General features: G+C 44.5%; 1 protein-coding gene across 1 annotated transcript in view; it reads right to left on the minus strand.

Moving 5' to 3' along the window:
- Positions 1 to 23,929, minus strand: part of Ankrd55 (ankyrin repeat domain 55) — a 98,152-nt gene that overhangs the window by 30,179 nt on the left and 44,044 nt on the right. The window contains exons 5-6 of the mRNA XM_052159996.1: positions 21,737 to 21,797; positions 9,692 to 9,820 (exon numbers count right to left, since the gene is read on the minus strand). Coding sequence (XP_052015956.1) covers positions 9,692 to 9,820; positions 21,737 to 21,797 — 190 coding nt within the window. The remainder of the gene's footprint in view (positions 1 to 9,691; positions 9,821 to 21,736; positions 21,798 to 23,929) is intronic.

Below are 23,929 nucleotides of genomic sequence, written 5' to 3' on the forward strand. Positions count from 1 at the left end.
GAGAGAGAGAGAGAGAGAGAGAGAGAGATCAGGGGGAGGTGCTCTTGTGGGATGTCAAAGATTAGGCAAAAAAAAAAGATTAGGCAAACTCAAAGAGAGAGAGAGAGAGCCTTTAAAAGACAGAGGATGGCTGAAGGAAAAAAATCAGAAACAAAGGAGAAAAAACAGATTGGTCACTTCAAAAATTTCTCTCCACAGAGAATGAGGCCTAAGAGACCCATCTGCTTAATATATACCAGCTTGTCAAGTACTCGTAGGCATGGCCAACCCTTTGACTATCCAACATGATGACTATGTCTAAAGTTCACACTTTAGAACTACATAAATTATCCTCCAGAAAATTTGCCCACAAAACCCATGTAATGTTTAATGTTTTAAGTTTACAGTCTTGTGATGGCAGATACAGGTTTGGAAGGATGAAGGATATAAAAGGAATGTGCTCCATGAACTTGTGGCTTGATCTGTGGAGAATTTGACTCTGATCTTTCTTCCACCGCCCCCTCTCTCCTGGCTTCTCAGCAGTTCAGGTATCTTGGCTATAGTGAGATGGAGGGTAAATGTGGTGATTCCTTGATTTTTCATTTACTCTTTTAGGACCAGGATAGAAATCTAATCACAAACAGTGGGGCCTCCTAGGATCTGTCCTTTATTTCTTTGACAAATTTCCATTTATCTTAATTCTCTGCCAGGAGTCTCCAGCATGGGCTAACGTCTTCCGTGCCTAGTGAACGGATGATAGACTTGACCACAAACATCAGCTGACATCAGAGCTAGCCTGACAGGTGGGTCACCTAGACAACAAACTGCTCCTTACATCTGCTAGCTTGACTTCCTCATTTTGGCAGACACGGCTGCCTTGAGGACATTTGTTCACTTAAATTCAATAGTAACACAACAACAAGCAACGATACAGAGATGCAGAAGTTTTGTTCCTCAGCCTGGCATGGGGAGTTTTAGTTACACTTTGCGAAGGAGACTCCCACCACACCTCCAAATCCTCTCAGATGCCCAAGATCTACCTTGTAACAGGGCACATGCTGAGGTATTCCTTCCCGTAGGACAGGGAAAGGCCCCTGCCAGAGGAGAGGGCACTGGCACAGGCTGGGCAGGAGAGGGCTCCTGACACAGGAGTTTGGGGGTGAGAATTGTGTGTGTGCAGGCTTCATTGCCTAACCTGACTTCTCTTACAAAACTCGCAGATTTCAAGGTGGTAACCATAGAACAGTATCTCTGGTACCCTCTTGGACCTTGGTCACATAGGTGCGACCCTGCCTACAAAGTGGTCTCTTCCTCTTAGGTGCCCTCTTCCCACTTCCTTTCCCTCTCTCCATCCACCTTCATTCCACAGGACTTGGCTCTAACCTGGTATGTGCCTGCCTGGCACTATAGGCCTGCCTCTTTAATCACACAGGGGCCTTTTATCAATTTTTCTAGAATCTTTCACATGACATGCATTTTGAGGGGTCTGGGACACAGTTGAAACAATCAAGAGACTTTTTTTCTTGGAAAGTGCTAACTCCAAGAAAAGGAAACTGGGCAAAAGTGCCAGTATGGGGAATTTGTTTTGTTTATAGTTTCCTGGAAGAGAAAAGCAATTCAGGTTGCCAAGGTGATTCAAAGGGCAAACTCCCCTGTCCTGGCTTCCCCTCTTTGTATTGGAGAGAGCGTTAAGGACAGAGGAAAACACAGGAGGCCCCTCACCTCTGCTCCTTCGCCTTGCCTGACCCTTGGGAGCAGTCACTAGGCAGTGGCTACAGCCTAGGGCATCTGCGTCTGCCTCTTGTAAAAGTCTGACCAACTTGTCCCATGTGTCTTGGAGGCTGGAATACCATAGACCACCCTCCAAATAAGATCGGACCAGACATCTCACCTAGCTCTGCACTTCTTTCTTCATGCCTTTTGTTGTGGCTTTTCCAGATAATTCCTTTGCTTGTCCCTGGATTTCACATATAACGTTATTATTTGTATTTTGCTTTGTTTTATGAGCTTTCCTCAGAAATAATGGTGATAGCTGTGTGCCTGGAGAGAATGTTTATTGCTTAGTCCTTCTCTCCACCACTCCTGACACGGATCCCAGGAGGCAGTTACCTACTACTGGTAGGTAGGACTGGCACACTGGAGAGGCCAGAGAACAGAGTCTAGAGGGACTAAGGAATCTGCTCTGGATCACAGCTAAGGACTAGCTGAGCCGGGATTGACTCTGTAGAGATTGTACGCTTTCATCTTTGAGGAAAGGATCCTGTGGGTTCACAATGAGGAAGTCAAAGTGAGAACTGCTGATCAGAACTGTCACATAAGTACTTAAGATGAGTCTTGACAACTGAGAACTAAATTTATCATTAAGAATTTTGAAGTCTCTTCTAGGGATGTTTCTAGTGTGACCCTCCTGAGAATTTAGAGAGCCCCAGAGGCACTGATATATAAGCCACGACCAGGGATGATAGTCTCTTGGTGACACACAGCATTCCTAGCTAATACTCTGGATGGTATCAGCCAAAGGGAGGCTCAGACAGTGGGGATGAGTGAGGTCATAGAGACCAAGTCACACTAAGAGAGAAGTAGGAATACCTAGCTGGGGCCATTGGAGCAACAGAGAAGGAGTCTACATCCAGTGGGGAGGTGATTAAGTCAGGGGGTAACCATCGTACATAGAGCCAGGGGGTAACCATCACACATAGAGCCAGGGGATAACCATCGCACATAGAGTCAGGGGGTAACCATCACACATAGAGCCAGGGGGTAACCATCGCACATAGAGTCAGGGGGTAACCATCGCACATAGAGCCTGTTCTTACGTTTTTGGATTCTGCATCAGGAAGCTACACTGTGGTTGTGGATTGTTTTGTTGCATTTATTTGCTTTGCTTTTGCTGGTGGGTAATGACCCATGAACTACCTTCCTGTCCTCTGAACACTGTTGCAGTCCAGCTGTTTTCTATTTACCTCTTGTGAGGAGAGCACACTGGAGAAGAGCCCGACTCAGAAGAAGGCTTGCCAAGGAAAAAGCTGAAGTAATCGATAAAAATATTCATATATATGAAAAAAAACAAAATTATTAGGGACTGAGGACCCATTTTATTTTAGATGTCTGTCATGGTTTGAAGGAGAATGGCCCCTATAGGCTCCTATTTTGAATGCTTGGTCCCTAGTTGGTGGAAATGTTTTGGAAAGATAAGAGGTGTGGCCTTGTTGGAGGAGGTGTGTCACTGGGGGTGGGTTTTGAGGTTTCAAAAGCCCAAGCCTGGTCTAGTGTCTCAGCCTCTATCTTTTTCCATTTCTCTGCTGTCTCTGTCTCTGTCTCTGTCTCTCTCTCTCTCTGCCTGCTGCCTATGAATCAGGATGTAAGCTCTTAGCAACTACTCCAGGACCAAGCGTGCCTGCCTCCCTGCCTGCCTGCTGTCGTGCTCCCATCCATGGTGACCATGGGCTAACCCTGTGAAATGGCAAGCAAGCCCTCCCCCCACCCCATTAAATATTTTCTTTTATAAGAATTGCCTTGACCATGGTATTTCATCACAGTAATAGAAGAGTAACTAAGACAGTGTCCTTTGAAGGAGGTTCTGTAGGAGGCTGTAAGGCCAGTTGATTATCAGCATATGTCTAGGGACCTGTAATGGTTAATTTCCATTATCAACTCAACTGTATTAGAATCATCAAATCGCCATGGAAACACATCTCTGGGCATGTTTATGAAGGTTCTGCTGTATAAACGGATGGTGGACTTATCCTGAATGTGAGCAGCACTTTGTCATGTACTAGTGTCCCTAGACTGTATAACAAGAAGAAAAGGAGCTGAGACCTGAACTTCAACTGCTTCCTGACTGTGGACGCAGGGTGATCAGCTGCCTCCAGCTCCTGTTCCCATGCTTCCTCCCATGATGCACTGCATCCCCTCAAACTTAAAGCCACAAGTAACCCTTTCATCCTTCAGTTGCCTTTGTCGTAGCAACAGGGCTAATAATTAGATGCAGGATATGTTGTATGGTGCCGCTCTTTTACAGGGGATTCTGATACTCTTCCTGCCCTGAATGAGGGGACATAAACACCACTCCTCATGTGCTAGTGAGTGTACAAATGGAGGCCAACGTTTTAGTGTCTGAGCTAACGTCTCCTTCGTCACGTCGTCTTAAAGGCCCGTGTGCTTATGACATGCTAAAGCTGGAGCCAGACAAGTTAGACTGGAACAGAGACAGTGAGTCTGTAGAGTGAGTGTCTGAGAACTGGCTCCAGGCTAACCAGAGAGAGAAAAGAGCCCAATGCCTCTGACCTGTTAGAATCTGAATGCTCTCAGTTAGCTCTTTTAGGGGCCAGAGTCCTAACTACTGTAGCAAGACAGGAGAATGGAGAGAAAACAGGATGCCTTGGAAGGAAGAGCTATAACTGACACTTGTGTGGTATGTGATTGATTATCCAGGTAGCATATTTGGAAAGACAGATGCAACCCAAAGCCCCAAAACTAAGTAGCAATTATAACAAGTTTTCAGGATGTAAGACATATTTTACACAAAAGACAAGATTATTTTTCTATATATTGGCAATATAGGAATCTATATATAGGATTTGAAATTAGAAACTACTGTTTTGTACATGGTTTGTCTTTTATAAAACGTGAAATTCAACTTCTAATATAAAGTTGTGTGTGTGTGTGTGTGTGTGTGTGTTTGAAGTGAGGTAAGAAAAAGCAGGGAGAGGGAGGGAGAGAGTGTAAGAGATGGAGAGAGAGAGAGTGAGTGAGAGAGAGAGAGAGAGAGAGAGAATATGAGTAGTGTATGCCTGTCTATGTATACTGGTACACACTCATATAAGAGTACACACTCATACTATGAGCTAAATAAACATCCTTTTCTTTGAATTGACCAAGTGTCAGTGCTTCTGTTATAGGAAAATAAACCAGGCTAAGATAAAAACACAATGTCAGCCTGGAAACATGGCTTGGCAGATATGAGCACTGATTGCTCCTTCAGAGGGCCTGGTGGTCCTCTGCACCCTCTTGGTGCCTCAAAACTGTCTACAACTAACTCTAGTTTTGCAGGAAATTCTTTAATCAAAGAAAGTTATTCCACGATCTTGTTTGGGAAAACCTGTCATCAAGATGCCTTTTCCTTTCAACTTGATCTTCAGACTCAATATATGCCCAATAAATATTAATCAACTGACCCTGAAGATTACACAAAGAAGCAAAATATCAAGAAACAACAACCTGGCGTTGAGAAAGAAGAATAAAGTTGAAGGACCATTATGCCATTTGAAGACTTTCTATTATCCACAGTTGTCAAGACAGCATGGTTTCAGCAAAGGAACAGACAAATAGGCCCTGAGAATAGAGCAGATGTCCTGGACATAGACTCATATGCATTGTGTGAGTTGAATTTTTTCCTTGTGACAAATACCTCAGAAAAGCAACTTAGAGGAAGAAGTTATTTGGCCTCACTTTTTCATAGATTTTAGTCTGTTTTACTCCCCTTTGTGCTTGGCTGGAGAAGGGAGAATCCAAAGACATCCAATGAGCTAACGTCATCACAGGGAACATGGCCCTGCAGGTCTGGAATAACACTTTGTAAGATTGTCACAGACAGCAAGTATTCTGCTTTGAATAAGAATGGCCCCAGTAGACTCATGTGTTTGAAGGCTTGGCCCATGGGGAATGGCACTATTAGGAGGTGTGGCCTTGCTACAGGAAGTGTGTCACTATGGGGATGGGCTTTGAGGTCTCAGAAACTCAATTCAGTCTTTCCTTGCTACCTGAGGATCAAGATGTAGAACTCTCAGTGCTGCCCCAGCACCATGTCTGCCTGGATGCTGCCAGGCTTCCTGCCATGATGACAGTTGCCTGAACCTCTGAAACTGTAGCCAGCCCCACTTAAATGTTTTCCTTTGTAAGAATTGTGGTGGTCATGCTGTCTCTTCACAGCAATAAAACCTTAATGAAAACAGCAAGTAACATGCTCCTGTTAGCCCAGCTACAGTCACACACAGTGATATCCTCTAGACAGACAGGAGAATAGGAAAGAGGCAACGACCATTGTAGCATATGAAATTAGTTTGTGGGCTTGATGCTTCAGATCTTTACTGCGTTGGATATCTGGGCCAAATACCAAGGCTTAATCATTTCTAAGCATTGTAGTTTCAAATATGATATCACTGTACAGCCCAAGAGAAAGGCAGGACGCTGAGCAAGGCAATAAAGGATGATGGGAAGCAGACGTTCCTGCAGAAGCTCTTTCTAAACAGTTCAGTGCTGGGCCTGTACAACAAGGGACAAGATTACAGAGTACCAATGTAGCAAGGATTTCCACTGTTACTCCTTGTCTTTGCAGCATAAAGGACAGAATACACACCCTGGGAATTTACTGTCAATACTAACCATGTGGAGTGGGAACACCTGTCCTCCAGAGTCAGGATTCTTTATGTTGACATAGTTAACCAACTGTCATTGAGAAATTGAAGAAGGCTGCAGACTCTTTCCTCAGAAAAATAAGTGCAAGCACACACCGCCTGAACACAGAATATTGGGGACCACTGTGGGGTGCCAAAAGGAACCTTTTTGTTATTCATTTTACTTCCAGTGACAGATCTTCATAGATGCTCCAGAAAAAGAATATTAATCAATGAAACATTGATCAATACATGAGGCATTTGCTGTGTACAAAGTGCACTCGCTGAAGATGAAAGTTGATAAGATATGGGTGTCCATTAACATGAGTTTTTCTACGACAGCAATTCTCTTTAGATGAGCCTAATAGTCATGGCAGGTTGGGAGTGCTATCATTTACAGCAAGATCACTGACAGCAGAGGTTGTCAGCCTTCTTAATGCTGCGACCCTTCAATACACTGCCTCATGCTGGAGTGAGCCCCAACCATAAAATCATTTTCATTGCTACTTCATAACTGATATGATCAGGTTTTGCCACTGTTATAAACCTTAATGTCAGCATCTGTCTTTTCCGTTGATCTTAGGCAACCTCTGTAAAAGGCACACTCTCACAAGCCACAGGTTAAGAACTGCTGATTTAGAGAGTAGAATCCTCAAATATGACAATCCAGTCTCTGTAAGAGTTAGAGATTATTACCCAGTGAGCCACACAGGTATGAGTGGCTCTCTCCTTAGCGAAAGTCTAGACAGTCATGGAAACTGAGTGTGTTGCTCTGGCTTTAGCCAGATCACCACCTGGAGGATGGGAGCAGAGGCTTCATCTCCAGAGACCCAGACTCCAAAGGTGTAGGATGGAGTCCAGGATTCTGCCTTGGGGCAAGGCCTGCTGCAGGGTTCATCCCATTGCAAGGGCTAATTCAGGTGCTGACCTGTGGCTGGTGCAGATGTAAATGTCACTTTTGTTTCCTCAGATGAATTGGAGAGATGAGAGCCAGACCCGAGCTTTATGGATACATGGCAGAGCCCAGAACACTTCTAAACATCCCTACGTCTAGGCCTGGAAGCTTCTAGACATACAATCTAATCCTCTGCCCGCCGAGACCTGGAAGGCTTCAGCATCCAGCCTCTACCTACTCACCTAGACCTGGAATGTTTCAGCCTCTGAGACTTACTGCTGAACAAATCACTCTTTCTGGTTCCTTGTGAACTCTGGCTGGCTGGTTCAACTCAGCCGTTCTGGCTCGAACTCCTCTCCAAGATGACTGATTCAAACTGGCTACTCTGGGCTTCTGACTGAATTGCTGTGCTCAGAAAGGACTGCCTATGAGCTCTGTGAACTGTTCTGCTCTGCAATGAACTCAACTGGGCTGACTCTCTCCCCTACTGCCCTTAAGTAGCCTCTCTCTCCCATTCTCACGAGAGTTGGGTGTATCCTATCTCTGACTCATTCTGTCAAATCTTTCTCTGATTTGTAACTTTGTCTGCCTCTCAATTAGACCGTCCTTGTTTGGGATTAAAGGTGTGCAATTTCAGCCGAAGGATTAAAGGTGTGTGGTGTGTCTGCATTCCTGCTGGATCTTATCTTTGGATGTGATCCCTTGTCATAGAGGCCATATTGCTGGGTTAAAGTTCCTTTACAGGCTGGGATGGAGGAACTGGGGCACACAATGCAACAATGCATGCCTGTCAGAATTACCCAGGGGGAGATTTTCCCAAAGGACACACAGCCCAGAGGCAGGAATTGGAGTACAAGTGTATGGAGGGTAAATATGTAGAAACACTTAATTCTCAGATATTGTTTTCACCTAAGCTCAGAACCAACATGCACAGGAAATTGCTTGGGTGCTGAACCAGATTCCTTGGGAGTATTGCTACAGCGGTGACCCCTAACTAGTCAGAGGCAACTTCTAAGGGCCCCAAGCAGAGGTGGCTGGGGGGTGGGGCCCGGGCATCTGATTAGATAATGAAAGTATTTGGTGTACACCAGGGCAGGTGGGCATGACAAAAACAAGCCCTGCTCACTTTGTAATGTTGCCCAGGGCTGGGTCCAGTGCCCTGTGACTGAAGCCAAGTTTAGAGGCACAGAACCAGAGCAGTTTCCAAATCGCTTGTTTTCCCCTTACCTCAGGCACACATGTGAGTCCTGAAACTCACAGGTGCCACCCTGCCAACGTGAAAACACCAAGTGAAACTGTATCTGGGTAGCAGAGATGACTCACGAGGCTGGCAGGGTTCTGAGAGGCTACCCTGTTGGGCCAATGGCGGGGAAGTGTGCATAGGCATCAGAAGCCAAGGCTGCTGAAGGAAGTGCCCAATAACTCTCCTTGAGGTGGGGAGCAAGTGCGACACTTCTCACTAGTTAGCAAGCCATCCTGTCCCTTGGCAATGGGATAGACTTTAGAGCTTTTAGCTGCTTTCACTCTTTCAGTCTGTTTTGACTTTCTTTGGACTGTATAATTCACAGGCCCAATCTACTTTTTGTGGCCACGTGGACAGAGGTGGCTCAACTCCCGTGACAGTGATGCAGGAGTGTGACTCATTGTCTTCTGATGTTCTGTACAAAAGACAGGGTCATCTGCAGTAGCTTGCCTGTGGAGGCTTGGAATGGTGAGCTCTGGTCCAAAGACTGAAGGAATTTGCCTGGTAATCCTCTGAGGGTTTCTAGAAGTCAGTGGTTAAGCATTGTATGTAAGGGAGAACATTACAGGGGTGTGTGTGTGTGTGTGTCTATATATGTGTGTATGTATGTATGTGTATGTGTGTCTATGTGTGTTATGTGTGTGTATGTATGTATGTGTGTCTATGTGTGTTATGTGTATATGTATGTATGTGTGTTATGTGTGTATGTATGTGTGTTATATGTGTATGTGTGTTATGTGTGTATGTATGTATGCGTGTTATGTGTATATGTATGTGTGTTATATGTGTATGTGTGTTATGTGTGTATGTATGTATGTGTGTTATGTGTGTATGTATATGTGTGTGTATATGTATGGGTATGTATGTATCCATGTGTGTGTATGTGTATATGTATGTGTATATATGTATGCATATGGGTGTGTATATATGCATGTGTGTCTATGTGTGTATGTGTTTGTATGTGTGTGCGCGTGTGCGCACCTTGCTATTGCCTTTCTGGATATAGAAGTAGTATAAAGGAGCAAAGATGGTTCTCATTGATCTATCATATTAATTTCAGATAAATACCAGGACGAGCATGTGGAATAGTTCCCCCTTTCATGGTTGACCTGTTCAGAAATTAGTTACCATGACTTTATACCATTTAAAGCTGAGACTTTAGATGAGCTGCTTTCTCACCTGGACTGCCCAGTGGAGAGCTGTTTTAAAGTCCTTGTCCACAAGGGTGGGGTCTGCCCCCTTCTTCAACAGCATCTGGGTGTGTTGAGGCCGGTTGTGGAAAGCTGCCCAGTGGAGTGGCGTCATTCCCTGAAATATAATGACCAGAGGGACAGAAATGACCACAGGCTCCTAAGAGGAAACAAGACACAATCTTTGGAAAGCACACCCACTGCTGTTTCTTTGTTACTGTTCATCCATTGAACCGTTTGCTCAAGGGATAATTGATGATTAGCTTTCTGCCAAGTTAATAGGTGTTGAGGATACGAACTTGAGTGTAAGAATCAGGATGCCTGCCCTCATGGGGGTTGGGCTGGGGTCAAATAAAGGAAGACGGACAATGACTGCACATGTGCACATGGAGGAGTCAGGGATTTTCCTGATCGGCAGTGGTCACAGAATATAACCAAGGGAGCAAGGACTTTCTAAAACAGGCTTCTGTGAGATGACTTGAAGGAAGACAGACACCAGCACCAAGCCACACAGCTGAGGATATGCACCAGGAGACAGACATCTTGGAGTGGTATAACCCCCCAACAAGTCCTGCACACTGTGTGCCTGCTGAGGTCCCAGTGACTAGAACAGAGACCGTATGCTGTGAATGAATAAATGAATGAATGAATGAATGAATGAACTAGAGAAGAGAAGAGAAGAGATGAAATCCAAGACAGGCTGATCTTGGGAGGCCCGTAGGCATACCAGTCCTGCATAAATCATCTGGATTTTATTTCCTATCAGAGGAAACAAAGTGGTGGATTTCAAGTGGATGTCGGAATGATCTGATTTACACTGTTGTGAGGAATCCCCTGGGAGAGTGGGGCTCGCTGAGTCTATCCGATGCAGCTCAGCCTCTCTGAGAACTGCAGGCCACGTACTTACGGGATGGATGGCCTAATGGCGAGTGATTTTATGCTGGGCAAGGGTAGTGTCAAGAAACAGTGGTATTTGGGAGTATGACAGGGGAGATGGTCTCTCCCTGATCACTCCTTTCACCCACATGAAGACATTCAAAGTGAACTGAGTTTAGGATTCCCGAGAAAAGGCCAAGGGACAGAGGAGCTATGGAGTTCTTCTTTTACAGTTATTCCTGCAGACAGCATGAAGACAGGTAATAGGTCTGTTCTGCTGCACAGGATGAGCTGAGTACAGGAGACAATCCTTGATCTAGTCACCCCAGAGTATTTATTGATCCAGGAATTTGTAAGAGTTCTTACAGCCATCGCCTTACTTCATGCTCCAAACCACCTTCTGGTGTAAAGGCTATGGGAAATCTCTCCCCATGTTCCCAAGATATTGCTTCTTCTCCCAAGACACACAATCAGACCACGTTCTAAGCTCTCTACACCTGGGCCAGCCATGCAACTGAGTTCCAACCATTGGAAAATGGACAGGAGGCACACAGACTCCCTGGAGGCCTGGTCTAGAGAACACACCTTTCTCCACACCGGCTTCCGCTTCTCATCTCACTGGGTGTAGAGGACAGGGCTGTAGATGAGGATGGGACCACACAACTGCAAAGCCCGAGACCCTAACTGAAGAGAGGTCATCAGAGGTCAGATCCACCTCACCCTGTAGCATTACCACCGTGATGGGAACCAATGTGTATTTTCGTGTGCCAGGACATGGCTATTTTGTGTCACCAGAGCAGCTAGAGAACCCTGGCCTCTGCCATTGTCCTCTAGAAGAAGAAATAGCCCCAATGAAGTGCTCAATTTCCTTAATCGTGTAATTGGGTCGGAGATTTACCACTACAGCTCAAGCAGAGTGATAGCAAAAGTAAGCCCAGGGTATAAGGATTGTGGAGCGCTGGGCTTAGGATGCTAAATCTCCTCAACCAGTTTCGGACTTTTGTTTTGTTTTGTTTTCTTTTGTTTTGTTTTGTTTCAAGATTTTTTTGAGACAGGGTTTCTCTGTGTAGCCCTGGCTGTCCTGGAACTCACTCTGTAGACCAGGCTGGCCTCCGAACTCAGAAATTTGTCTGCCTCTGCCACCCAAGTGCTAGGATTAAAGGCGTGCACCACCATTGCCCGGCTCAGTTTTGTATTTTAAATCTGTAATTTATGGCGAGTTTGCAGGTTTGGGTTTCAAGTGTCCTCTAATACCGAGCCTCTAGAGCTGGTCTTGGGGCTGTTTGACAAATTGATTTGACATCTGGGAAGGAATATTGACCTAGAGACGCTGGGGCTTGACTACTTGGTACAACTGCTGCATTTTCTCTTGGAATGCAGAGTCATGCCTCGAGTTTTTATGGATCTTCTTCATTTTCAGTCAAGCCACTGGGATTAAAATTCTAAGTATGAGGGAACTGAATTCTTTTTATTTTATTTCACATTGGTTACTACTTCTTGGTGAGATCCTGTTTCAGTCACTGGCTTCACGATGGCTGGGCTCTTGTCTGCCTGTCTTAATCCTGAAAGCTCTGAGCAGGGTTGGGACCATTGCTAAGGGAATACTAGTTATTAAGTGAGTGTATGTCTTCTAACTGTTCTTGACTACATTTCTTGATTTTTGTACAGTTTGGTTTCGCCTTGTGTCAATTTGTATTTTCACTTTTGTGGTATATGTTCATACATGTGCTCACGTGCACATGTGTGCATGTGAGTATATGTTGATGCAGAAGCCAGAGGTTGATGCAGAAGCCAGAGGTTGATGTCCAGTATTTTCTGGGTTGTTCCCTACCTAATCTTTGAAACCATTGAAGATGGAGCTCACTGAATTGCCTGGGCTTGCTGGTAGAGACAGAAACCTATCTCCGTTTCCGTAGTTCTAGGTTCACATTGTGCTTGGCTTTTGAGGTGGTCCCAAACTTAGGACCTTAAGACTGAGCAGAAGGATGTGGACAGCTGAGCCACTTTCTCAGTCCCAGCTTTGCATTTTTATATACACATAAGAAGAGAAGCTGTAGAATGAACTCTCCATACAAGACGAACTTGTTTAACGATTGCTGTTACCAACTTAATTAATCCACACTTTAGAATTTTTTGGTGAGTGTTTCCAAAAGAGCTCCTTCTTAGAACTACTATTAACTGAGGAGACGGCTCAGTTTGTGCTTGATTCAAAAGCAGGAGAACCTGAGTTTGGCTCTCCCACAGCCTTGTTAAGAAGCCAGGCCTAGCAACACACATTTGTAACCCCAATATTGAAGAGATGGATGGAGGAGGATCCCAGGGCTTGCTGGTCAGTCAGTCTAGCCGAACTGGTGAGCCTCAGGTTCACAGAGATATTCAATCTCAAAAACTAAGGTGGAGTGCAACTGAGAAAGACATCCAATATTGACCTCTAGACTGAGCGCGCACGCACGCACACACACATACACACACACAGGGGGGGGGGGAGGAGGAAATGTGCAATAGATAGCAATGTCTATAGAACTGTGATTTAAGCATGTTGCAATTCACTATGAAAACGAGGTTGTAAATTAAACTGCAGTTATGCAAGGCTAGCAATTGTGTCCCACTTGGACTTGCTACATTGTAAACATTATTCTTTTAAAACAATAAAACATCTAAGGGCAACTCCTGCATGTTTTGGTAAAGGAGTACAGACAATAAGAATGTTACTATGTTTTAAAAACATTTATAGTTTATTTTGTATGTGTGTTTGTCAGAGGACAGCTTGCAGCTTTTGGTTCTCACTTTCCTGGATAGAACTCAGGTTGCCTGGCTGGCTGGCAAGCACCTTTTCCTGCTTAGCTATCTGACCAACCCAAATGTTACCTTCGTGCACCTATTTGGCACCAAGAAATCTGCATGTATCATCTTATTGAATTTTTACAGTGACCCCCAAGGATAGGAGTTTTAGAATCCTTTTTAAAGTGAAGAGGCTGAAATAGACAGGTTAAGCAATTTGCCTAAGACACTGGCTGAATATTTGGTAAGGCTGGAATTCAAATCCATGTGTCTGTGGTTCTGGAGAAAAATTATCTTCATCATATTGGTAGATTTCTATGCTTGGAAGGGAACTCGGGTGCTGAGAAATTGTGGGGGGTGTGTGTGTGTGCGCGCGTGCGCGTGTGACCTTAACTGACTCAAGACTTGTCACTTTATTCAGTGGTGATTCTCACTAGGGTACAGGTTGTGTACAAATAGCTGTGCTATTTGTCTCTAGGTTTCTTCTAAAAAGTATAGTTAGTAACCCTTTAGAAATAACTCCTCTGCTGCTGTTGTTGTTGTTTTTGAGACAGGGTTTCTCTGTGTAGCCCTGGCTATCCTAGAAGTCACTCTGTAGACCAGGCTGACCTCCAACCTGCCTCTACCTCCCAAATGCTGGGATTAGGGGGTGTTTGCCACTATTGCCTGGCTAAAGTTAATATTTTAAATGTAATTTTTACTGTTTTCGTTGGTTAGAAAAGCAGTTAGGCATTGCCAAACCTTCATCCCCAGCAGCGTTCACTCTGAGAAATAGCAACTAAACCTCTTCTCCTTTCCCCTTTTAAACTGAGTGTTGGGATTAAAGGCGTGGACAATTATTTCTGGCTAGAAATAACTCTTTTTGGCCACCAACGATGACTCGCTTTAACTTCCCTGAACATTGTAAACATTTGTAAACTTTCAGTCAAGAGAAATTTCCTATTGCTGTTTTTTTTCTTTCCCCCAAGCTGAGCTAATGAGAAATAAAAATAACTCCTCCTCGTAGCATTTAAAGCTTTCAGAAGCTCATGGGGAAGCTGGGTAAGTCATTCAGGCAGCTGGGCAGCCACAGGTATTGTGCAAGCTATCCTAGAGGAACATTTTTCTACAACTGCTTCCTCCTTTCGTCAGTTTCCGGGGAGACTGCAGGCAGTCAGGCTGTGCTGGTGAAGACTCTGGGGACTATATACAGGCAGGCTTCATTCAGGCTAGGAAGCTGGTCTGTGCTAAGCAGTGGTAGACATCACAATGGAAATGTGTAAATGTAACCGCATAAGCTGCCTGTGACTGGGCACACAGCAGGCGTTCAGGATATGTTTTCTAGAAGCAGTGAATTCCAGCGTATCAAGGATCTCTTGGACACAGGAAGTATGGAACCTGTTTGATGTGAGATGGCGACCCTCATCCGAGTTTACCACTGTCTGTATTCTTGACTCCACTGAGGGTTTAATTGGACCTCGGAAACACTCAGGAGGTGAAAAAATGAAAAATCATAGACATGGTGCACAGAAGTCCCCAGATGGCCTTGGTGACAGTGGAACTCTATTCTTATGAAAAATAAACATCAGTTCAAAGACCAGAAGGATAATTCACATTAATTTAGGAATTTAAGCTCTCCAGAATGCGTTTTTTTTTTTTTTTTTTTTTTTTTTTTTTTGACATAGGGTGTGTCTTGAGGTTCTCGTAGGACTCAGAGCCGGTTGTTGCTGGTGGTGCACAGGAAGGCCATTGTGAAATGACACTCTTGTACGGATGAGTAACTCTGTGTCCTGAGCCCAGGATGTTCTATTTCAACTTCTGCTTAGCTGTCAGATAGTAAAAGAATCTCAGATCTCCCTCTCTGACAACCATTGCTATCTTTTTTTTTCTGAACCACAAATTGGATTCGTGTGAAGCAATCTCACCACCTCTCCTTAACACTGAAGGACACAGAGTAATGTTGATGTAACCATGTGAAGCACGGCCTTGTCCTAGGTGTGCAGAACAATAGCAGGGATTTGAGAGATCCGCAGAACACCTCTGTACCTCGAAGGGTCTAGAACTGCATGGAAGTTCAGCTTCTCCCTTGTTGACATTTAAAAGCTGATTTAAAAAAATGAGGACAAGACTGGACTGTTCCTAGACAAGAACTGGGAAGCTTTACTGTATACAAACTAGGCCATGAGAGGATGGGGGAGGGGACTGAGATAGAGGAAGATTGGAGAGCTGGTGGGTAAAAGGCAGGAGCATGCTAGGAGACCAACCAAGAGGCCAGAAGGCTGGGTGTCCAAAATGGCCGAGGTTATACAGGAAAGAGGAGCTGGGGGCAGGGAAGGGAAAACCCTGCCCCTGGGAAGAAGAGGTGGGGGGAGGGGCAAGAGGTGCTGGGAGGAGCCTCAGGTACTGAGGGAGAGCTAACCAGAGCCTACTTTGATGCATCAATAGGCACCACAGTTAGCTTTGAGATCTAACAAAAATTCACACAACATTAACCTCCCAGCGAAATGTGGGTAATCCCCAAAAAGTTATAAAGTATCCCTCAAGGGGAAAAAAAGATTAGAAATGCATGATGTTCTCTATTTTATTTCACTTCTATTTGGAAGAAACAAAAACCAAACCAAACCAAACTAAAACATAAAACCAAACTCCTACACATAAGGTCAGTAAATTGATTCCCTATCTTTTTTTTTTCAATATAACAAAAATGCCTTTATTACAAATTTCTGCAAACTAGAAAATGCAGAAAGTCTATGCTAAGTAGACACAGTAGGAACTCAACACATACTACACAGGCAGGGAAGGCTAAGTCATTCAATGCCCAACATGTTCCTGGAAGATTGTTTTCCTTGAATGACAACTGACTAGAGTAGCAGCTATATCCGTTGGGTAGAAATAAGGGTAGAGCCAGGCATTGGTGGCGCATGCCTATAATCCCAGCACTCTGGGAGGCAGAGGCAGGCGGATATCTGAGTTTTGAATTTATCATATCAATTAAGATAAAATATTTGTATATATGTGCCAGTTTTGAAAATATTTATTTATTTTAAAGTGTGTGTGTGTTGTGTGTGTAAGAGAGAAATCTGCATACCAGTCAGTGCCTGTGGAATTTCAGTCCCCTGACACTGGATTTATAGGTGATTGTGAATTACCCTGACATGGGAACCAAACTTGAGATTCCTGAAAGAGTGGTACAATCAAGTCCTCTTAATTGCTGAGTCATCTCTTCAGTAAAACACACACACACACACACACACACAGACATACACACACACTTTTTGATATCTACTATGTGTAAGTTATTGAGATAGGGTCAGGGAGTACAAAGGTGAAAGAGACATTGTCCTCAGAAACTTAAGGAATTTGGGGATCCAAGACAGAGGGACTTGAGGGCTCTTAAGCAGCAGTGACTTTTCTCTACTTTAAAATATGATCAGTTTTAGTGTAAAGGTTTGGGGTATTTAGATGCTCTAACATTTGCCTTCTGTTAACCATCAAGCCAGATGTCTAGAGTCAGGGACTATTTCTTCTGATTTCACTTTTGGGAGCGCACTGGCTAGAGTTACGGACTAGGAATGCAGAGGGTGGGACCGGTGCCATGGACCATGTCCAGAACTTCACATCTGCTTTTGCGAGTTGAATTTATTTTCTCAGAGTACTGTTATAACTGGTATTTGGATTATGAGGCTGCTCCTAAAAAATGTACTAACATAAAATCATGCATAAGATCAATACTGCATCCTAAATACCAGGCATGCTGGCACATCTCTCCGCCGATGCACTAAGAATTCTAACCCAGATGCCAATGGCCCACAGCCCCTCCTGAGGGCGTGCTTTTCCTATGAAAGCTGAGAGCAGGACAGGCTAGATTCCAGACAGCCAGCAACTTGATAGTTCCCTCTATGAACTAGACAAGCCTCCATTGATCTTTCTGAGTGCCTTAGACTACCTATGCAAAGGACATCTGACCCATCTGGCCTTTCCCGCCATGAGCCTCTTCAGTGTGGATAGCTCCTAAAGAAGTCAACTTGCAATCAAACAGCATAGTAAGAATGAAACAAGAAAACAAAAGCTGGTCACTGGAGTAGAACAAAGAGTTGAGAAATGAAACCACAGACAAACTACACAGAGAAAATTTTTAGTTCTTTGTAATTAAGTTTCTGAGGGTAAATAGACATTCTTGAAGAAGGAGAAGGAGAAGAAGGAAGAAGAAGAAGAAGGAGAAGGAGGAGAAGGAGAAGGAGAAGGAGAAGGAGGAGGAGGAGGAGGAAGAAGAAGAAGAAGAAGAAGAAGAAGAAGAAGAAGAAGAAGAAGAAGAAGAAGAAGAAGCCAAATCAAAATCAGACACAGGAAAAACCAATCATCTTAATAAATCGGATTCACAAGTTTGTGAATACGGCACTGTGAATAGTTCAGCAAACTGAAAATATATTTTAAACCTAGCCAAGACAAAGGAGCAGAATTCAGAATATATAAAACAACAAGAAAACAACCAGCGCCCCTGGAGATGAATGGAAAGGGACTGCAGAGAGGCAGATCATGAAAGAAGATACACGAAGAGTGACAAATGCAGAGAAGATGCAGTCTCAAGTGAGGAATGAAAATTAAGTATAGCTCAACAGCCCTTGGAGAGAGGCTACTTAGCCTATTGGCAGAGGCGCATCAATCGGTGTTTTGAGAAACAAGTAGGCAGTATATATTAAACTAAAAATGAACGTGCTATTTCCCAGACATTATTTTTCTGGAGACATTCTTCCGTAAGGGACTCAAGGAGACTTGCATAAGACTGGTTTTTTTTTTAGATTAGCGTTATGATGGTTGGAAAACTAGAGGCAACCTGAGTATCCATTCACAGGGGAAGAGATGAATGGATTGAAGTGTTTTCCTAGTGGGGGCCAGATTTCTACCCATGAACATCCCACGAGAACTGAAAAAGTAAACTCAAAGAACAACACACAGGGTGTGATACCTTCTGTGTGGTAGTCTGGTTTCTATGAATACAGGGGGTAGGTAAAATGATTACTTCGAGGCCCACGTGGTTGGCTGGAATTAGTGAGGGAGGGGCTTTCTAATATTACGTGTAGCATTGAAGTTACTGAATAGAAAGAAAATATGAGTATATAAAATCTGGACCCCAGAAGAATCATTTCATGTCATGACCTCACATAGGACAATCTCGGAAACGATACCCATTTTCATGATATACGAGCATCACATTCTAGTTTTAGAACTTTTTCAGAAATTGTTTTTCCCTCCTTTCCTCTTTTCATGACTCTTCCCATCTGTGGCCTTCACATCCATGGATTCAACCAAATGAGGATTGAAAATACTTGTGAAGATCAGAACTGTCTTAATCATGCACAGAATTCTTTCTTGTCATTAAATGATGCAGTCTAACAACCATTACACATTGCTTTCGATGCCTTAGGGATTTATTGTCCTCACTCTCAAGATTTCAGGTCTGAGAAAAGTCACCGACAAAAACTACAGTTTTATAGATGACACTCGAACTTCTGATTCTCAGTATCCTAGAGAGAGCTTAGGACTAGTTCCCCATAAATACAGAGAGCTGACCATATATTAAATTTACATGTATTCATATAGATGCACACAGTACAAAAACCACAGATTTGAATACATTAGTGGAACCAATATGCATAACATAAAAACCACTTTGTGTGACTTAGAATAAGCCTGTAAGCCTGTCATCAAGAAGCTCTGGTAAGAAATAGGAGCAAGTTCTAATGTGTTAATGGACCAGCCACACAGCACCACAAAGTGGCAAATTGATGTGTTAGTGAACTAGCCCCAAGCTGTGAACTCTGATAACCCAAAGCCACCACCTAGTGAAATGAAATACAAATTGGAACTTTAGAAATGATCTCTAGGATCTTACTGGCCCTGCCTTAGTCAGCAATGTGCTTGGTTTATTGAGCTTACACTTCCACATTGCTGTTCATCACTAAAGGAAGTCAGGACTGGAACTCAGCAGGTCAGGAAGCAGGAGCTGATGCAGAGGCCATGGAGCGATGTTTCTTACTGGCTTGCTTCCCCTGGCTTGCTCAGCCTGCTCTCTTATAGAACCCAAGAGCACCAGCCCAAAGGTGGTACCACCCATAAGGGGCCCTCCCCACTTGATCACTAACTGAGAAAATGCCCCACAGCTGGATCTCATGGAGGCACTTCCCCAACTGAAGCTTCTTTTTCTGTGATAACTCCAGCCTGTGTCAAGTTGACACACAAAACTAGCCAGTACAGGCCAGCACCCAAGGCAGGGCTTCTATAGCCTCTGTGTTGATGACACCCATCATCAGAGGACCTGAGACGGCCTCTGTGTGTGGTCCTGACTCCTTTGTGTGTGACCTTTGAACTTCTGGCACTGTTGCTGAGCTCACTCATGTCTGCCCAACTGTTAGCACTAGCCACTGGCCAAGACCTTCTAAAACCTCCAGCAGTGCTATCCTGCCAGCCCCCCACAATGAAGGACTTTACTGCGGAGGTAGGTTGAGCTGGCAAAGTCCTTGAAGTGTCCTCACCTTAGAAAAATCCCCAGTCACATCCTCCTGCAGTATTTCCTGCCCAGCCAATGGTTCCTTGCTTGGGGAGATGTCTGTAGCATAGTATTATAAGGGTGTGAATAAACCAAGCTAATTCGAAAGACAAATTCTGTGTGGACATCCTAATTGCCAAGCAAATCACAGCCCACAGGCTACACTCCTGTTTCTACAACAGGAAAGCTAATTAGAGGGAGCTTTCGGTTGAATGCAGACCTGCTGAGACATCTGTTTAAGAGGAACATATCACCTTTAAGACTGCTGTTTTCTGACCTTAGAATTCGGTTGGTCAAAACACAGCTGTGATAGCAAAAGGAATTTTTGTTGTTGTTTTGAGGGAGTCTCTCTATGTAGTTGTGGCTGTCCTGAAGTTTGTATAGAGACCAGGTTGATCTCAAACTCACAGAGATTCTCCTGCCTCTGACTCCTGAGTTATCCTGAGATTAAAGGTATGCACCACTATGCCCCTCAGTTTTTGTTTGTTTGTTTGTTTTGTTTTTTAAAACAGAGATCACTTTGCCTGAGGAAGAACCAGAGATCTTTTAAAGATTTGCATTCACCTCGGCTTCCATGGGTGAAATAGGGGGATGGGGAACTATGATTTACTTGGGACACTACTGGTTCAGTTTCAAAGCAGCCAGAGTTGCAGGTCTGCAAGTGGAGTCTGGATTTAAAGTATGAATGGCTGACTCACCAGCTGCCTAAATAAGACCCATGTTTGGGGTGAGGCTGGGGCTGAGGTAGGGGAAGTGGTTGGTAGCTTACTTAGGGTTCAGATGCTCCCAATGTGCAGACGCAGCGCTCTGCTTCACACGTGGGCACAGACTGATGAGTGCACCCATCTCGACTCTGATTCTCCTTTTTAAAGCAGAAGTCTAAAAAGGTGCAGTTCTGTCCTCTGAGGTTTCCCTTTGGGTCACTGATGATTTGTGAAGTGTACACAGTGTGTGACCCACAGATCAGGGAGATGCTCAACCTCAAACCCAAGTTGTAGACAGGGGCTTTTGGGTGTGGCCATCAGGATGGTCAGTGGGAGGCCTTTGATGAGAGGCTCAAGACATCTGGGGGCAGAGATGTAAACCAGGAGGAAGCTTTGAGGTCCAGACTCCTAACTCAGTGTCTACGACCAGCTGGGTCTAGCAAAGACAGTGTAGTGTGATTCTTGTGTATGCATGTCTTTAGACTACACTAGACTTTTCTCGATATTACCAAACCCTTCATACTGAAGAGTATCCTAGCCAAGCATGTGTTTATATAGAAAGCACACCAAGAGCCCAGATTTTTCAGCTGAATTTGGGATGCTTGTAATAGAAACCTATTGGCTGATGAAAATCAGCACTTGTCCTTGTAAAACTTGACATAGCTATAATAAATAACTATAAGAAACCCCTTAGCTGCTCGGGGGCAGTGCTGAAGGGTCTAACCTGGACCTCTGTTCAAAGATGATGATTTGGAAGCCTCCTGCAAGGCTGACTTAGCAATGTGAAGGAAGCAACAGTCATGATTATCAGGGACTAGCAATGCTGATCTGGAACTATTCTGTCTGTCCTCCTAACTCAGAAAAAACACATCTGAAGTCGTTGCCTGTTATTTATGTTTGGAGGTGACTCTAGAAGACAGGAGAGGGAATGCCCAGAGGGAAATAACAAAACTGCAGTCACATAATTATCGCCTAAGAACTCAACGCAAGAATAGGTCTCGGTGGTACCTTTTCTTGGCTGCTCACACCCAACAAGCCAGAGCTTTGCCTGAGGGGAGGAGCAGAGAAACTTGGCCGCTAAGAGGGGTGTGCAAAGGATGTCTTCCGTCCTCACATGCAGAACGTGGCTGGGGAACAGCCTGCTCACCTCTGTGTCCTGATGGTTGATCTCACCGAGGCTGGATTGCTGCAGCAGAACTGTGAGGAGCCTGTTGGGAAGAACAGAGTGGATCAACAGCCCAGTCAGCCATGGGTGCTTAAAACGGGTGTTAAGGCACAAGGCCAGGGATGGAGATGGAGGCCTCCAGATAAAACGAGGCCCTTCCAACTATCCAAGACAAGGTGCATGGGAAACAGGAGCACGTCTGTCTTCTCCAGCCTCTCCCCATTGTAGTGCGAGGCAAGACATGGAGCCTTCAGCCTCACGCTCTGTCACCCATGTAGTACCTCAGTGGTCACAGTCATGTGCTTTGTGCTGCCTGGCTTTTTTTGCCTTTGCATAAGCATATGCAGTGCTTGCATCTACACGTCTGCGTGCTGGTAAATCAGGGACATCTGAGCAGCCGATGGCAGGACTCAGCGAGCGAGCAACAACAGCCAGTGATTCTCAAGTTCAGTTTCAGTGCCCTGAACTTGGTTGTCTGAGGTCAGCACTCCCTCCATGAGATAGAGGCGGTTGGAGGCACTGGTTCTTGGGCCAGGCTCTGGAGCCAGACTGTCTGGGTTCACATGTCAGTCCTGCCAAACTCTGTGCTCTGAGCCAAGTTGTTTACTGTCTTTCTGACTAAGCTTCCTGTCTTTGGGGGCAATATGTCCTGGTCTCACAGCTCAGTGAGGGGACAGCTCAATGATTGAGATAATATGCCTAACGCATGTAGAACATGTCCAAAAGACAAACAAGGTATTTCCAGAAACATTAATCCTAGATTCTTGAGCCTTCGGCCCCATCTGTGAACCACCAGGGAGATTTTAAAAATCACAAACAGCAGGACTGACTCAATGGGTCTTGGAGAAGCCTAGGTGTTACAGTGGAAAAGCACCTTTTCAGGCCAATCTGGTAAACAGCCCTGTTTGGAAACCACTGAGAAGGTGCTGGTTAGTTAGTGAACCAGGGTTTAAGAAAGTGCAGGCAGAGAGGCCCAAATGATCTGTATAAGAATTCACTGAAAAAGAAATCTGTTTAGTTTTATTCTCCATTCCACTTTTCTTCTTTCTGTGTATGTTCTCTGTGTTCATGTGTTCCTATGTATGTACATATTTATGTCCATGCATGTGTGCATATGTGTGTGTGTGTGGTGTATGTATGTATGAATTTATGGTGTATGTGTGTGCACAAGTGTACATGTATATATGTGTGGGGTGTGTGTATGGGTACATCATGTGTATGTGTGTATGTGTGTGCATGTGTGGTATGTGTGTGTATGGTGTATGCATGTATGAATGTGTGGTGTATGTGTGTGTGCATGTGTGCATGTGTATATGTATGTATGTGTACTTATGTACATGTGTATGTGCATGTGTAGTGTGTGCATATGCATGTGTGTGTGCCAGTGTGTGAGTAGGTGTACATGTGTGCATGTGTGGTATGTATGTATGTATATGTATGGAATATGTATGTATATACTTGTGTGCATATGTGTGTGTGTGTGTGTGTGTGTGTGTGAGTGTGTGTGTTCAGGGGTGGATATCAGGTGTCTCCTTTAGTTGCTGTTCATCTGTTTTTATTTTATTTTATTTTTTTCCCGACAGGGTCTCATACTGAGCCTGGTGTTCACTGATTGTCCAGGCTGCCCTTGTCAGTGATCCCCAGAGCCTCTCTTGTCCCTGCCTCCTCATCCCCAATGCTGGGATGTAGATTTAAGTCGCTGTGACTGTCCATGCATCCTAGGATCTACACTCGGGTCTCTGTGCTTTTGAAAGCCATCTTCCCGGTCCTTCCCTCCAGTTTTCACTCACTCAGATTAGATGACATCTCAAACCCTAGCATTAAATTACTACCAACAAGAGAGGGAAAGAACGCTGGACCCTGCACACTGCCTTGTACCAGACACAGTGCAGGGAAAGTCTGGATAGGGATGAGCTCATCCTTATTTGCTATTGGTGTGAGATGGCTGGAGAGGCCTGAGAGAGATTTTCCACTGTCTTCGGGGAATCTAAGCTGCTGCTGAAGCTAAATTCCTGCCTCATTGCTGTAGTGACCTTCCCATGCACACCAGCAGTGGAGTGAAGGGCCCAATGGCTGTAGCAGGCAGAGAATTCCTTGCACAGAAATTTGTCGGAGTGGGCTAAAACTGTGAGCAGAGCGTCTCTTTTATGCTTTCTGAATTCCAGACTCATTCCT

The sequence above is a fragment of the Apodemus sylvaticus genome, chromosome 16 (genome assembly GCF_947179515.1).
Source record: "Apodemus sylvaticus chromosome 16, mApoSyl1.1, whole genome shotgun sequence".
Classification (NCBI taxonomy): Eukaryota; Metazoa; Chordata; class Mammalia; order Rodentia; family Muridae; genus Apodemus; species Apodemus sylvaticus.